Genomic DNA, 15,961 nt, shown 5'->3' on the forward strand with positions numbered 1-15,961 from the left:
CAGGGCGTGTCCGTCCCGGGGGGCCCGGGGCGGGGGCCTTGGAAGGAGCGGGAGTTCAAGCCGAGTGAGGACGGGGCTTGGGGTCGGGGGGTGGGGGGAGAAAGCTGGGGCTGACACCCGTGCACCCGGACACCGTACGAGCATCGCCTGTGACAGCGCCCCTGGTCCGGTCGAGGGCAGCGGGGGGAGGAGGAAAGGAGGAGGAGAAGGAGGAGGAGGCGGGAGCAGCATCCGGAGCCGAGCTGCAGCAGCGCCGCCTTTTGTGCTGCGGCCGCGGAGCCCCCGAGGTGAGAGCCGGGCCGAGTTGTGGAGGGTCGGGGGCAGGGGTGGGTCTGGGTCCTGGGGTCCGGGTGCCGAGGGAGGGTCGGGAGTAGATGTGGCGGGGTGCGGCGAGGGTGGCGCGGGGATGCTGAGACCGTGGGGATGGAGGAACTGGGGACCTGGACCCGACGCCTGTGGGGATGGGAAGGAGGGGAACCGAGCGGAGGGACGCCGCGGCCAGCTTGGAGGCGAAGGGCCTCCAGAGCTGGAAAGGAGTGTGTGGGGTGGGGGTGGGGGCACGATTGGGGGACGGACGTAAAGGACAGGGGGCAAGGGAACATCCTCCTCTCCTCCCACTCACCCTCAGGAGGGGGGAGAGGGAAGGAGGAGGAAGAGTTTGGGCCCCCTCAGGGCAGGAAAGGAAGGACAAGGCCTCATGTGCCCCTCACCCCCCTCCCCCTACACACACACACTTAGCAGGCTGCACCTGAGGATTATAGGCAAGAGCACCTGTTCCTGGATGCCCAGGTGATGGTCATTCTCCCCTGCCCCGTTCTTACGTGGCTTTCTCCCTCCTCAGTCTCTCCATCGCCTCTGGCTCCCCTAACCCACTTCCCCAGCCCAGGCCTTTCATGAACCTCCTCCCTTTTCCCTACACACTCCTCAAACTCCCTGGCTTAGAAATAAGCAGGAATCGTTTCCACAGAGTTAAAACTCCTATAACCATGGCCGTGGCTAAGGGGAGGGAAGAGAAAGGGTCAGAGGCTCTATAGACAGTGGAAGGAAATAGTGGGGTATCCCTTAGAATTGAGGGAAGAGTCCCACCTTTTAGCTCCTTCACCTGCTCCCTCTTGGAGGAGAGTGGGTCAGCAGCCCTCAACCAGGAAGGGGTGCACACGAGGTCCAACAGAGAATCATCTCAAGCCACAGTCAGTGCCTCCCTCAACACAATTTCCCTTCCAACTCACAGAATGGACTCCATGGCTCTGGGAGCTCTGATCTTTCAGCCAGAGGGTCATGTCTAGGGAAGACAAGTAGGAGGGATTCAGGAAGGAAAGGGCCTGCGTACGCCCTGCGTCTTCCCGTCCAGGCACTGAAGTTCCTCTGAGCTTTAGGGCCTCTGCTCCCTCCTATCTCACACTTAAGGGTGGAAAAAACTTTTGCCCTCTCCAGCCTGCCACCCATCTACTCACTCACTGTGGGGACTGAGGCAATGCTTGGAAGACCAATGGTGTGATACACTAACCCCAGCACATGTGAAAACGAACCACTAAATATCCTTCCCCTAATTCACCCCAAGTATGGGCAGGGGAGGCAAGAAGTTTACCTAAGGAAGTGGCTCAGGACTTTCTGGTTGTCCTTATGGCTAAGGATGGCAAAACCCCTCTAAAAACTGACTGCTGTTTGTGGGTCCTTCCCCCTGAGGTGATGTGCTGCTCTGGCTCTGCCAGGAAGAGGACCCTAAATTCTTCCACCCACCAGCCTGGACTCGCCCAATGGCTCATCACGTGCAGTCCCACCCAGCCCTGCTGGTCTGGGAGAAAGAAGGGATTAGGGAATCAACCCCTTCAGGAGTCCCCGTCGAGGCAGAACAAGGAGAATGTGGAGATGACGCCAGCAGGGGACACGGGGGCTTCACTGATGGGCTGGCTACAGACACTAGTCTGTCTGCTTCCCTTGCTCCCGGGAGAACTAGGGGCAGCTGTGTTGGGGAAGGGTGACGAGGCGGCAGGGGTGCGCTATTCCACAGGAGAAGAAGGATCCTCCAGGATAGAGCCCTTTTCCTTTGGTTCCTTCTTTCTTCACTCTCCTTTTTAACCCTTGTGTTTATCCAGCTCCCTTTCCACCTATACCATCTCTGCTGCCTCTTGCTTTGCGGAGACAACGGAAAGAAGGGGAGGGACACACGTTTATAAAAATCTACTACTGCTTGTTAGGCGCTTTCCATGTGCTAATGTTTATAGGGAGCTTCCTGTGTGCCAGGTACCAGGCCAGGAACTTTATGTGGAGTATCTCAATACTGCTTATAACAATACTGAGAGGTAGAATAATCATCATTTCTATTTTAGGGATGAGGAAACTGAAACGTAAAGAAGTTAAGGAATCTGTTCAAAATCAAAAAATCAGTATGTGGCAAAAGAGTTTAGGATTTGAACCCAGGGGTATCTGACCCAGAGCCTATGTTATTACCCACATAATATCCTGCATTGCCACTGTGTGAACTAGTGACCACTGTCCCCATTTAGAGATGAAGAAACTGAGGTTTGTTAAGAAGTCTCATACTCCAGGTCGCCCAGCTGCTCAGGAGCAGAGACAGGACCTCAAGCAAAGCCTCTCTGCTTCTCAGGCCATCCACCCTCCCTCCCTAGCTCACTGTCCAAGGCTAGGTGACAGGAATGGATATAGGCACTCTGTAATTTTCATTTCTTCTTTTTCAGTTTAAAATAGATTTTTTAATTTCTTAATAAAAATACCCACAATTCCACCTACTTAGAAATGGTTACACATTGGTTTCTATCCTTCCAGATCTTTTTTTTTTTTTTTTTTTTTTTGTGGCGTTACACGGGGCTCTCACCCTTGTGGCCTCTCCCGTTGCGGAGCACAGGCTCTGGACGCGCAGGCTTAGCGGCCATGGCTCACGGGCCTAGCCGCTCCGCGGCATGTGGGATCCTCCCGGACCGGGGCACGAACCTGTGTCCCCTGCATCGGCAGGCGGACTCTCAACCACTGCGCCACCAGGGAAGCCCCTTCCAGATCTTTTTAAATGCACATACGGCTCAGGAACAATTTGTTAAAATACACTGAACTTCTTCCAGGTGCACCTGAGGTCCTAAGTATCAGGGACCCCTGTGACCCATCATACCTTGCTCCTACCCTCGCCTTCCCCTCAAACCTTAACGGGTAGGGCTGCGGGGTGATCCTGGGCCACGATGGCCAGGGGGTGAGGACGGGGTACAGGGAATTAGGCCTTCCCCCTCAGTCCAGAGGAGGTGGGATACAAGGATTTGCGAAGGAAGGACGGGGGCCTCTAGCACACCGCTGCCATTGTGACCTGGTTCCCCTGGGACATGAAATCAAGATTTGTCCTGGGGAAGTAGAAGGTTCTGGTCTCCCTTCTGGTCAGACAGAAGAGATGGCCTCTAGAATCCACAGAGAAAGACCTGGTGTCCAGCCAACCAGAAAGACAAAGCCGGAGCCCCGGCACTGTGCTCGTGGCATTCCCCACATCATCTTACTTAACCCTCACCATCCCATAAGGTAGGGTTGGGAGTCTCGGAGGGATTACGTTCCTTGAACTAATTCACGGCAATATGAGGTTTTAGTTCTGATCTCTCCAAATCCAAAGCTGGTTCTTTTTTCCTAAACAGTACTGCGCCCCTCTCTCCCAGCCCCTTCACTGCCCACACTACTGGAGGAAGAGGCGGTGGCGGCTAGGGTTCTCAGGGCTGGACCTGTGTGAGGCTGGGGGCCTGGAGTTAGGGGTGATCTCCAGTTTTGCCCAGGCTCTCAGGGGAAGGCATTCCCCCCTTATGAGGGCGTAACAGAAAAGCTGTAGTTCTTTCCATCTGAGAACAACCCTGGGGCCAGGACCATGGATCTTGTAAAAAGCAAAACAAAAACAAGCTGCAGCCATTGGCCGGGAGCCTTGGCCAGGAGGGGTTAGAGTCCTTTACTCTCTCAGGATCTCAAAGCCTGGATTGGTGGAACTACCATTCCCAAGTCTTGGGTCTCCTTTCTGTGTGAAGACATCCCCTCCACCCCCAGTCAGGAGAGAAGGGGAATCTTCCTTTCCTGAGTGCAAAATAGGGTCCAAGACAGTGGCGAGTGCTCAGTGTGAGAGCCCAAGACTTAGACAGATGGCCTGGCCTCTCAACTGAGCCCCCAAGACAGCCAGACAAGCAGCTTGGCATTGAGATTCTGCTGTTAGAACAGGAGTGAGAAACGATGTAATGGGTTGCTTTGCCACAGGCCTCCAGCATCTCAGGCAGGAGAACCTGGGAGGAGGAATGAAAGGGGTGTGGGGTACTCCCTGCCCACACTCCACCCCTACAGCCACCTGGAGGGAACCACCAGCAAACAGAGAACCTGGTAGCTGAAACTGAATTGGGGCTTCCTGGGGTGTCCAAAGAGCGGCTTCCCCTGGAAGATGCATAGTTTAGGGACCACTCTCTCCCCTCACCCAATCTGGAGCCGAGTTCTGCACAGTGACCTTTCGGTAAATATGGTTGACAGAATGACTGACAGAGATATCCAGCCCCTCCTGTCACATCCCTGCCCTTCCCCCATGCTCTGCATAATTGATGGCCAGGGAGACATCCCTCCCCCAGGGTGACCAAATGTCTGGGGCAGGGGTTCCTAGCCATGATATCTCCTCCCCCCCCCCCCGCCGCAAAGCCCTGGCGCCAAGGCCCAGGTGGGGGGCAGTGGGACACAGCTGGCAGGTCAGAGATAAAGGACACAGAGAGAGAGTGTGTGTTGGGAGAGAGGAATCTCCAGTTTACTATAATCTCCTGGGGCCTCAGCTCCACCCCCACCCCCAATACACACACACACTCCTTCAGGTCAATCTGGAAGAGCTGTCATTAGCCTGAGAACAGGGAGGGGTGGACTGAGCGTGGCTGGGTTCCCTCCCTTTCCTTAGGTCCCATCTCCTATTTCTTCAGCTACTTCCACTGCCCGAAATGACAAACAGGTGAAATGGCTTCTCTCCCTCTCCCCAGCTGCTGGCCCTGGATACTGGAGGGGCCCCTGGGGAGGCCAGGGGAACTGGAGGGAGGCTTGGCTGCAAGTGTCTCAGAGCGTGTCACCCTCTCTATGCCTAAGGCTCCAGGTTGCCAAACACCAGGTGAAGGCTGAAAAATTCCTTTAAAAAGCCAGGTGTTGTGCCTACTCAGAGCTCAGCTTCTAAATAGGAAATGAATCGGGGAGGGCACAGATGATCTGTTTTTCAATCCCCTTTCAGCTCCTTTTACTCAGTGTCCTCTGCTTTTCAAAATCAGTTTTTCGGTCCATCCTTCTTAGGAGTGTCTCTCCCTGTGCTTTACGCTGTTCGGTCTTTCTCTCAACTAGGTAGGCCCTCCTTCTCTGGCCGTGCCTGTCGCCCTTTCGCGTGTCCAGTCTCCCTGTCTCACCATTTCCTGCTTTCTCTGTGGCACCGCACCCCCAAAGTCAACCCAAGTCCCCTCTCTTCACCACCACCGGCTCTCCCTCCAATGCACGCGGGGACGGGGGTCGGCATGGGGAGGAGGGGACGCAGAGGCGGTCAGCCGGTGGGGTCCGAGGTCCCCGCCTGACAGCCCGCAACCAGCACGTGGGCCAGCCCGGGTCAGGGGCGGGGCCCCACCCCCGCGATCGCCGCTCACGTGACTCCGGGCTAATCTTGTCCCGGTGACTTCACGCGCCGCCTCGGGCCCAGTCGTCATGGTTACGCCGCAGCGCCCAGCGCTTCCCCCAACCCGCTGCGTCCCCTCCCCTTCCCCGCCCGGACCCCCTCCTCCTGCCGCCGGGCCCCCGCCCCCAGCCCCAAGCCACGTGACGGCCGGGAAGGAGGTCGGGAAGCGGGAGGGGGCGCTGGGGCCGTAACCCCTTCCTCTCCGCTTCGAACGGCCCTCACTCTGGCTTCTAGCAGCCGGAGCGCCCCAGTCCCGCTAGCCCTCCCTGCAGGCCCACCCGGGCGGAGCGCCGGGAGCCCCGGCCTTCGTTCTCAGTGGTCCGGAAGGGACGCCCAGCGTGAGGGGCGCAGGCGAAAGCCCTCGGGTCCTCCCGCGGACGTTCTCCGGCGAATTGGCACGTTGCTTGGCCTGTCATTTGCCTTACTACGTGCATCTCACCTCTTGAAGCCGCCGTTATCTCGCGGGATATGTTGGGGATTCGGAGGCTGGGATTTCAGCTTTCTGAGCCTCAGTTTTCTGAAGAATATAAAGGGACCAATGATAATACCTCCTTCCCTGGGTGGTTCTGAGGAGTGAGGGAGCTAATGCACGCGTAGTGTACGTCTGGCCCATAGGACGATCCTCTGGGGTGTGTAGGGCAGTGGACTTACTGGACACCTTCCTGCTCGCCGGGTGCTGTTCGAAGCCTTGGGATCCCGTGCGACATCGTCACTCTCAGGAGTACAGGCTCTCGGAGGAGCCGGACGCCCCCTCGACCGCACTTTGTCTCCAGGATAATGGGAGCCATGATGGAGGAAGCACAGGGGGCTGTGCCAGCCCAGAAGGGACAGTAACTCAGAGCAGCGGGGACAGGGAAGAAGACTTCCAGGATGAAGTGAGACTTGGAAAACAACAGATGGGGCTTGAGAAGCGCCTTCCAGGCTGAGCACAGAGCTTGAACCTCTTCCTAGCTAACAGCACCTTGGGCAGGTTATTTAAGACCTCTGCTACCTCTGTCAAATGGGTGTAAGGATGCCTAACTTAGAGTTTTTAGGATTTAATAAGCTAATGCACCTATAACAGAGGCTAACATACATGGTAAGCTTTCCATAAGTGTTAGCATTCTCATTAGGTGCCCTGGCCCAAACGCCTGATGTAGCTTGGTAACAGGCTCTGTCCATTATGGCCTGGGTACCAACAGCAGTGGGAGACGAGGCTGGGGAGGGGCCAAGAGCATGGAGGTGAGGCTGCAGGACCAAGTGGGGGCTACTAGAGGGGTTGAAGAAGAGGGGTGCTGGCCAATTTGTGCTTTAGAAAGATCCTTCTAAAGGCTAGGTGGAGAATGGGGTGGGGGGAGCCTTAGAAGAACTTGGAGACCATTTAAGGGGCAGTTTTCCTGGGCCAGGTGACACAGCTAATGAGGCCTGAATTAAGGCAGTAACATGGAACTAGAGAAGAGAGACTAGAAAGGCACTGGGTCAGGACTTTTCGAATGTGCCAGGCATAATAAGAATCAACTGGGGTGCTTGTTAAACACTCACCCAGGCAAAGCCCACACCTGCCCACTGAAAAGGTCTTTGAGAGGCCTGGAAATCAAGAGTTACAAGAGCTGAGACCATCAGAGGTGCATCCCCACCCAGTGAGCCCTTCTTATTGTAGATTCCTGCCACCCCTCTCCAGTCGTGATTCAGAGGCTCCGATGCAGGTGGTTAAGGAGGGACCCTACTATGCTGAATAGTTAGAGAGGACTGCTGGCCTCAAGAATCCCTACACCTCAGGATGATCTGGTAACTGACTAGATGTGGAGGGAAATGGGAGACCAGATGACTTCTGGTGTCAGGCTTGGGACAAGATTGGTATAGGTTGAAGAATTCGCTGTGCCTGAGTGATAGCTAGGCATCCCTTTGTACAGTTGGAGAAATGGAGGCTCAACTACAGCTTGCCTGAGGTCACGCAGACAGTAAGCGACAGAGGCAAAGCTAGGATTCAGAGTTTGTAATAGCTGCTTTATAGATAGCACCCAGCTATGAACTGGGACAAATCTCTATTGTTTGGAAAGCTGGATCTTGGTTTGGGGAGTGCGGGAGAGGGCGATGGAGAAAGAGGAAAGGAGACAGGGCCTTCTCTAACTGAACCCTGGGGGAGCAGTGGGACTGATGGGAGGGCTAAGGGGGGTGAAGCACTAGGCTACAGCTTGTCCTGACAGTTTCTGCATCCTCCTTGGACGGTTCTGCCTTTTTCCCTCGTCTGTGCTGGGCAGATAATGGAGCTCATTGGTTACAGCCGTCACTTACCTCGGAGAGGCCCAGGTGTGTACGTGTGCGCACCCGAGAGGGAGACTCAGATGTGAGCCCTGAATATGCCTTAGGATAAGACTCTCAGCAGAGTCATGTCTCAAGTACATGAGTGTGAGGCCCCGGAATGTCATGTGAGAGTGCCTGAGCGGCGCCGAGTCCTAGCAGTGTCACCTGTGTGTGCTTCAATGTGAGGGAGGCGTGAGAGTGTTACTGTTGTGTGCCTAAGGTTGAGACTCAAAATGTGTATATCCGAAGGACCCTTATGTGACACGTGTGTGCATGTGAGCCTCAAGTGAAAGAAATATGTGCTCCAGAGGTAAATTACAGTAATCTTTCAGGGAGAAGGGAACTAGTCTATTACCTTACTTGGGTTTGGGACGTACCTTACCAGTATGTACCTGAGCAGGGCTGTTACCTGTATTTACCTGAGAATGGTACTTAGGTATGTTGCCTGTATACCTAAGGAAGACTTGTGTCACTAATAGATGCTTGAGAGGAAGCTTATGTTTCCCAAGATGGATCCCAGGGGAAGCTTGGAGGGGGATAGGTACCTGAGGGTGAGGTTCAAGTGTTACTTCCAGGAGGCTCTTGTGAGCCCAGCTCCCCACCCCACACCTCTGCCTCTAGGGCGAGCCTCCTGAGCTGGGGCACCTGCGGCTTTGACGGCCCGTCCTCCTTTTTCCCACAGGGCCCACCGCTCACCACTACACCGGGGCCCAGAGGCCATGGCCTGCCTCCATGAGACCCGCACACCCTCCCCTTCCTTTGGGGGTTTCGTGTCCACCCTAAGCGAGGCGTCCATGCGCAAGCTGGACCCAGACACTTCCGACTGCACCCCCGAGAAGGACCTGACGCCTACCCAGTGTGTACTCCGAGATGTAGTGCCGCTCGGGGGGCAGGGCGGGGGCGGGCCCAGCCCCTCCCCAGGTGGAGAGCCGCCCCCTGAGCCTTTTGCCAACAGTGTCCTGCAGCTGCACGAGCAGGATGCTGGGGGCCCAGGGGGAGCCACTGGGTCCCCTGAGAGTCGGGCGTCCAGAGTTCGAGCAGATGAGGTGCGACTACAGTGCCAGAGCGGCAGCGGCTTCCTGGAAGGCCTCTTCGGCTGCCTGCGCCCTGTTTGGACCATGATTGGGAAGGCCTATTCCACGGAGCACAAGCAGCAGCAGGAAGGTAGGCCGTGTCCTCGAGGAGACCCTCTCCCCATCTCCCTGAGCCTGACATCCATTTGGACAGCCCCACCTAAGTTGCCTGATGATCCTTTTCTCTTCCCAGAGCCCAGCCCCTTATTTGTCCATCAGCCACTGACTCCCCAGTTTTTTTTTTTTTTAATTTATTAATTTATTTTGGGCTGCGTTGGGTCTTCGTTGCTGTGCGCGGGCTTTCTCTAGTTGCGGCGAGCGGGCTTCTCGTTGCGGTGGCTTCTCGTTGCGGAGCACGGGCTCTAGGCACGTGGGCTTCAGTAGTTGTGGTGCACGGGCTTAGTTGCTCCGCAGCATGTAGGATCTTCCCGAACCGGGGCTCGAACTGTGTCCCCTGCATTGGCAGGCAGATTCTTAACCACCATGACACCAGGGAAGTCCCCCCAGTTTCTTTTTAGACCACCCCTTCATTTCCTTCCTGTCCCATCTTCTCAGCCCATTTTAGCTACTTTTCTGCCTCACCCTCCTTGAGTCATCTCAGCCAACCCAATGCTTTTCCCTGAGCCTGACCACCCCAAGGCCCCAGGTGTGGCTCTCTGAGCCTGTGGCACTGTGCCTCCTGTCCACAGACCTTTGGGAGGTCCCCTTTGAGGAAATCCTGGACCTGCAGTGGGTGGGCTCAGGGGCCCAGGGCGCCGTCTTCCTGGGGCGCTTCCATGGGGAGGAGGTGGCTGTGAAGAAGGTACGGGACCTGAAGGAGACTGACATCAAGCACCTGCGAAAGCTGAAGCACCCTAACATCATCACCTTCAAGTAAGGTCTGGGGCGGGGCCGGGGTTCTCTTTTGAGGGCAGGGATCTACCGCACCCTTCCTACAGCGGGTGCCAGAATGGCGTGGGTGGGAATGGGGGTGCCAGGTGTGAACCAAGTGGATGCTGGGCTGGCTGAGCCCTTCATGCCACTGTGTTTGGCTCCCAGGGGTGTGTGTACCCAGGCTCCCTGCTACTGCATCCTTATGGAGTTCTGCGCTCAGGGCCAGCTGTATGAGGTGCTGCGGGCTGGCCGCCCTGTCACCCCCTCCTTGCTGGTTGACTGGTCCATGGGCATTGCCGGCGGCATGAACTACCTGCACCTGCACAAGATTATCCACCGAGACCTCAAGTCCCCCAAGTGAGTAAGCAAGCAAGCAGGGAGAAGCTACTGTGCACGGTCTCCTGTAGGTGTCCCCACCCAGGTCAGTGTGGCCATCTCCCTGCTTTCAGACCCTGTCCTAAAGTCCATGTGGCCATCTCAGAAACCCCTCCCAAGTGATAGCCCTATCTCAAGAGGGCTGTGGTAAGCCCCCCGTTTCTGGGTGTCCCAGATGACTTCAAACAGAAAGGTAGAGTTGCTGCGGCTAGACAAGGTGCGTGGAGGGGCCCGGGCCCCAGCTGACTACACTCTTTACCAGCATGCTCATCACGTACGACGATGTGGTGAAGATCTCCGATTTTGGCACTTCCAAGGAGCTGAGTGACAAGAGCACCAAGATGTCCTTTGCAGGGACAGTAGCCTGGATGGCCCCTGAAGTGATCCGCAACGAGCCCGTGTCTGAGAAGGTCGACATCTGGTGAGGGCCAGGCTGAGGACTGAGAATAGCAGGCGGCCAGCATGAGAGCTGGCAGGGTTGGGGGTTCTTCCAGGGCCTGAGTACAAGTGAGAAGTGAGACAAGCCTGCGGTAACCTGCAGGGCCTCTGGAGGAAGACCCCCCCAAGTGACGTCCCCTCTTATCCCTAGGTCCTTTGGTGTGGTGCTGTGGGAACTGCTGACTGGTGAGATCCCCTACAAAGATGTAGATTCCTCAGCCATCATCTGGGGTGTGGGAAGCAACAGTCTCCATCTGCCTGTGCCCTCCAGCTGCCCAGACGGCTTCAAAATCCTGCTTCGTCAGTGCTGGTAAGGACCACCTGGCCAAGCTGGAAGCAAGGGAGGTGGCTGACGGTTAGCCAGCACCCAGGACCCGGGCATCCAGGCCCAGAATCCTGAACAGGGAAAGGGGGACAGAGCTCCCAAATATGGCTCTCCAAGAAAGACCCCAGGACTCAGAGTGTGTATCAAGGGGACTAGGATAAAGAACGGAGAGAAATTGGGCTGACCAATAGTCTGCAGGGGCGCACAAACTGTGTGTGACCTTGGGCAAGCAGTGTTCCCTCTGAACCTGTTTCCTTATCTGCAAAATGGGGACAACAGTATCTGATATAGAGGGTGTCTATGAAGCGCCTGTGAAGGACCAGCACAGCCGCTGAGCATGGCTGGTTGAGCCTCAAGTATCGACTGTCATAGAACGCGGGAGGCCCTGGACCCTTGTTTGGAACCTAGACCATGGAGGAAGGTGGGAGATTTCTAATCTTTGGCTAAGCATTTCCCCAAATGTGTTTCTTTTAATGGAGTTACTCAAAAAGGTTTGTTTTGGCAAACAAGTTGGAAAATGGGATTAAATAGGTTTCCTTACTGCAGGACTTTGATATGCTAACAGATGGCCTGTAACATTTCCTAGATAGTTGACCAGGGAGTTTTGTCACAGAATCATTGTAGAGTTGGATTCTCCAGGACACCCTTTGGGAAAGGATGCTCTAGTTCCTTTCTGGACCTCCCTGCAATTCCTTTCTCTCCCATGACTCCATTTCCTCCAGGAACAGCAAACCACGAAATCGTCCATCATTCCGACAGATCCTGCTGCATCTGGACATCGCCTCAGCCGATGTACTCTCCACACCCCAGGAGACTTACTTTAAGTCCCAGGTGTGCTGTGGGGAGGAAAACGAATACCTTAGCTCCCTCTCTTTGCAGGGGTAATGGTGTCCTTTGAGGGGAGGCTGGGAAGAAGGGTGGCTGGGGATGGACAGATTAGCTCTTGAAGGACTGAGACCTGGTCTTGGTTGATCCTGTGCCCCACTCCTGTCTGCTCCAACACACACAGTGTGCAGCAGTGCAGGCACCTGCGAAGGCTTTCTACAGGTCTCACCCCTAATTTTCTCTCCACCCCCAGGCAGAGTGGCGTGAAGAGGTAAAGCTGCATTTTGAAAAAATTAAGTCAGAAGGGACCTGTCTGCACCGCCTAGAAGAAGAGCTGGTGATGCGGAGACGGGAGGAGCTCAGGTGTGTGTTTTGGGAAGGTGATTTCACCAATAGCAGGGCCTGCAGACCAGTTCCCAGAGACTGGGATAAACTATGGCACCAGGTGAAGCCAGCTCACCTCGGGGACCCTTCTGCCCATTTCAGACACGCCTTGGACATCAGGGAACACTATGAGCGGAAGCTGGAGAGAGCCAACAACCTGTACATGGAACTTAATGCCCTCATGTTGCAGCTGGAGCTGAAGGAACGGGAGCTACTCAGGTAATCACACACACCCTCATACACCAAATCCCATCTTCCTGGAGCTGTGCCTGACTTGGAGATCCTACTGAGCCTCGGCCCCCATTCCTGGTCCCACGCCCAGCTAACGTGTTTTGTCTTTAGGAGGGAGCAAGCTTTAGAGCGGAGGTGCCCAGGTCTGCTGAAGTCACACCCTTCCCGAGGCCTCCTGCACGGGAACACAATGGAGAAGCTCATCAAGAAGAGGAATGTCCCACAGAAGCTGTCACCCCACAGCAAAAGGTAGCACCAGAGTTTACAAGTGCCATCGCTTGTGAATGGCAAGGGGGATGCTGGAGAGGCAGGAGTAGGGCTCAAGGATGCCAGGAAGACGGATACTGAGATGGGAGAGAGGTGCCTTGTACTGCCTGAGGTTAGGGAGTGCTTTCATGTGATAAATTTGTTAATCTCCAACTTGCACTTTCTCTCTCCCACCAGGCCAGATATCCTCAAGACTGAGTCTTTGCTACCCAAGCTAGATGCAGCCCTGAGTGGGGTGGGGCTTCCTGGGTGTGCTAAGGGCCCCCCCTCACCAGGACGGAGTCGCCGTGGCAAGACCCGTCACCGCAAGGCCAGCGCCAAGGGCAGCTGCGGGGACCTGCCCGGGCTTCGTGCAGTTGTTCCACCCCATGAACCTGGGGGACCAGGAAGCCCAGTGGGGCTAGGAGGGGGACCCTCAGCCTGGGAAGCCTGCCCTCCAGCCCTCCGTGGGCTCCACCATGACCTCCTGCTCCGAAAGATGTCTTCATCGTCCCCCGACCTGCTGTCAGCGGCATTGGGAGCCCGGGGCCGGGGGGCTACAGGGGGAGCTGGGGACCCTGGCTCACCACCTCCAGCCCGGGGTGACACCCCGCCAAGTGAGGGCTCGGCACCCGGCTCCACCAGCCCGGATTCACCAGGGGGAGCCAAAGGGGAGCCACCTCCACCAGTAGGGCCTGGTGACGGTGTAGGGCTGCTGGGAACTGGAAGGGAAGGGACGGCGGGACGGGGAGGAAGCCGGGCTGGGTCCCAGCACTTGACCCCAGCTGCACTGCTGTACAGGGCCGCTGTCACCCGAAGTCAGGTAAAGTATGGAATGGTTCCTGAGCTCTTCCCCTTTCCTTCTTCTCCATGGGGTGCGGTGCAAGTCCTTAATTTACCTCCCACGTTAGGTTCTTGATCTTAAGCCATTCCCAACTTAACCCTTTAAAACCATGTTTCCTTATCCTGGGTCCTTGATGACCTCTTCCCCCTTTGACCACAGTCTGCTCATCTCTCCTGCAGAAACGTGGAATCTCATCAGAGGAAGAGGAAGGAGAGGTGGACAGTGAAGTAGAGCTGACCTCAAGCCAGAGGTGAGTGATGCAATCAGGAGATCATGGCATTCTTTGCTTTCTGAACTGCAAGGTGTAGTCAAGCTATAATCCTGGTCTCCCCAACATACAGGTGGTCTCAGGGCCTGAACATGCGCCAGTCGCTATCTACCTTCAGCTCAGAGAATCCGTCAGATGGGGAGGAGGGCACAGCTAGTGAGCCTTCCCCCAGTGGCACACCTGAAGTTGGCAGTACGAACACTGATGAGCGGCCAGATGAGCGGTCTGATGACATGTGCTCCCAGGGCTCAGAAATCCCACTGGACCCACCTTCCTCAGAGGTGGTTACTGGCCGGGAACCCAGCTCCTTGCCCATCCCACACCACAACCTACTCAGAGGGGAGCAGGTGAGTCGCAACCAGGTACTGGACAGGGAGCAGATGTCCAGTCATTTGAGAGCTGCTGGGGAGACAGATGCAGAGGCCAGAAAGATAGGTACTTCGCCCCTGTGTCACTCTATCTGAAGCTGTTTCCTCCCGTACTAAAGAGCAAATATCCACGTGGTAGAATTTGGGAGATCTAGAGTACCTAGCGAGGTTGCGTGCACAGTACCTATAAATTGCAGCCAGGGAGGAATCCTGAAACTAGAAGTCTGGTGCCTTGGAGAATGGCCTGAGCAACTGAAATCGGGAGACAGTAAAACCTCTAAACCTGCAACTACAAAGACCACAGTGAAGGATCCTGAAGGAATCTATTTGCCAAGAGATGCTGAGCCGCACATCACTGCCTTTCTGCTCTTCTTCACAGGGCCCTCCCAACTCTGAGGACTCAGACTGTGACAGCACTGAACTGGAAAATGCCAACAGTGGTGAAGCCTTGCGGCCCCCAGCCTCCCTCCCTCCATGAAAGCCACTCTTATCCTTGTACATAGAGAAATATTTATATAAGTAATATATATGCGCCACATAATCAACAAAGACAGGGCTATCCCAGCCTAAGTCTGGCTCAAGGGAGACTGACCCCTGACCAAGTCACCTGATAAACTCTAGGGACACTGGCAGCTGTGGAAATGAAAGACAAGTACTGCCCTAGAGATATGGGTAAGGGCAAACTGGCCCCTTCCTGCTTCACTCCAATACGTTCAGCAAGTGGTGAGGCGACAGAAAAGCCAAACTTGCCTAGTTTCCTCTCTATTCTTTCTGCCCAAACTATGAGGAGCAGGAAAGGGAGCCATTTAGACTGCACTTTTTTGTTTTCCGTTTACTCTGTTTACACATTTTGCACTTGGGAGGAGGGAGGCTAAGGCTGGGTCCTCCCCTCTGAGGTTTCTCAGGTGGCAATGTAATTTCTTTGTCCCTCCATCTCTCTGCCCAAGCGCTGGCTTAGGGACTAGGGGGAGGCCAGGAGATTGTGAAAGCATGTGATGGCTCAGGCTGAAGAACTGGGGTGTTGTTTTAAGTCCCTGCTTTTATCTTGGTGCCTGATTGGGGTGGGGACTGTCACATTGTAACCCCTGTGAAAAAACCTTGAAATATAACCACTCCATGCAGGCAAGCTGTTGAGGGTTTTCTTGGTGACTGAATGGGGTAGCCTGCATGGCTAAGTAGGAGCCTTGGGCTCCAGATGTTATCTGAGGACTCTGAGTGACTTCCTCCTTTTTATGCTTTTCTCACTAACAAACTGAACATCACTTACAGCCCCAACCTTGTAAAAATCTACATAAATAGGAACAGGTCTGTCTTTATAAAGGATTCTAGTAGGACCCATAAAACACCCATTCTTTTTAAAAACAGGAGACTACAGTTTTAAGTCTGGACAAGAGTATAGGCATTCCCAGCAACCTGAACCCCAGTGAGACACACATTCAGCTGCTTCCATGTGTATGCATGTGCATCCCTCCCCACCCACCCAGTTGAAGTGCTTGCTTACACTTTGCAGACAAATCTTAGGAAAATATAACCCCCCATCTTTTGGACCAAGGGCACAGCCAGCTTGCTATATCTATCAAGGTCACTCTGCAATGCAGGCTCAAGGGCTACAGAAAAAGATGGGAGTGGTAAAACAGAAGAAAACATCTTCAACGGAATAAAGGCTTACATTCAAAACCCAAGCAGGGTCCGTGTCCTTTGACGGATAAAAGGTGCAAAAATAACAGCAAGACACCAGGAACAAAACCCACATGAAATCACTGTGGCATCCAGTT

General features: G+C 55.0%; 1 protein-coding gene across 7 annotated transcripts; it reads left to right on the forward strand.

The window, feature by feature from the left end:
- Positions 1 to 122: 122 nt before the first annotated feature.
- MAP3K12 (mitogen-activated protein kinase kinase kinase 12) lies at positions 123 to 15,796 on the forward strand. 7 transcript variants are annotated; one of them, XM_079938349.1, is made up of 15 exons: positions 7,373 to 7,420; positions 8,619 to 8,792; positions 8,892 to 9,100; positions 9,699 to 9,882; positions 10,048 to 10,239; positions 10,520 to 10,678; positions 10,847 to 11,005; positions 11,743 to 11,851; positions 12,099 to 12,208; positions 12,332 to 12,448; positions 12,572 to 12,709; positions 12,905 to 13,529; positions 13,730 to 13,800; positions 13,892 to 14,165; positions 14,566 to 15,796. In XM_079938349.1, the coding sequence occupies exons 1-15, from the start codon at positions 7,413 to 7,415 to the stop codon at positions 14,662 to 14,664; spliced, it is 2,628 nt and encodes an 875-aa protein (XP_079794475.1). In that variant the 5' UTR covers positions 7,373 to 7,412; the 3' UTR covers positions 14,665 to 15,796. The 7 variants fall into 7 exon arrangements, with proteins under 7 accessions (XP_079794471.1, XP_079794475.1, XP_079794474.1 ...); XM_079938348.1 differs by having other exon boundaries at positions 8,619 to 9,100; XM_079938344.1 differs by having other exon boundaries at positions 8,619 to 9,100; positions 12,099 to 12,448.
- Positions 15,797 to 15,961: the final 165 nt, after the last annotated feature.

Source organism: Stenella coeruleoalba, assembly GCF_951394435.1.
Source record: "Stenella coeruleoalba genome assembly, chromosome: 11".
In the NCBI taxonomy this organism is placed as follows: domain Eukaryota; kingdom Metazoa; phylum Chordata; class Mammalia; order Artiodactyla; family Delphinidae; genus Stenella; species Stenella coeruleoalba.

Excerpts from the sequence above, each read along its gene's own strand:
- MAP3K12 (XM_079938343.1), top strand. Across the intron at positions 10,240-10,519 it reads CGAGACCTCAAGTCCCCCAA|CATGCTCATCACGTACGACG; the intron begins GTGAGTAAGCAA and ends ACTCTTTACCAG. Across the intron at positions 12,710-12,904 it reads CTGTCACCCCACAGCAAAAG|GCCAGATATCCTCAAGACTG; the intron begins GTAGCACCAGAG and ends CTCTCCCACCAG.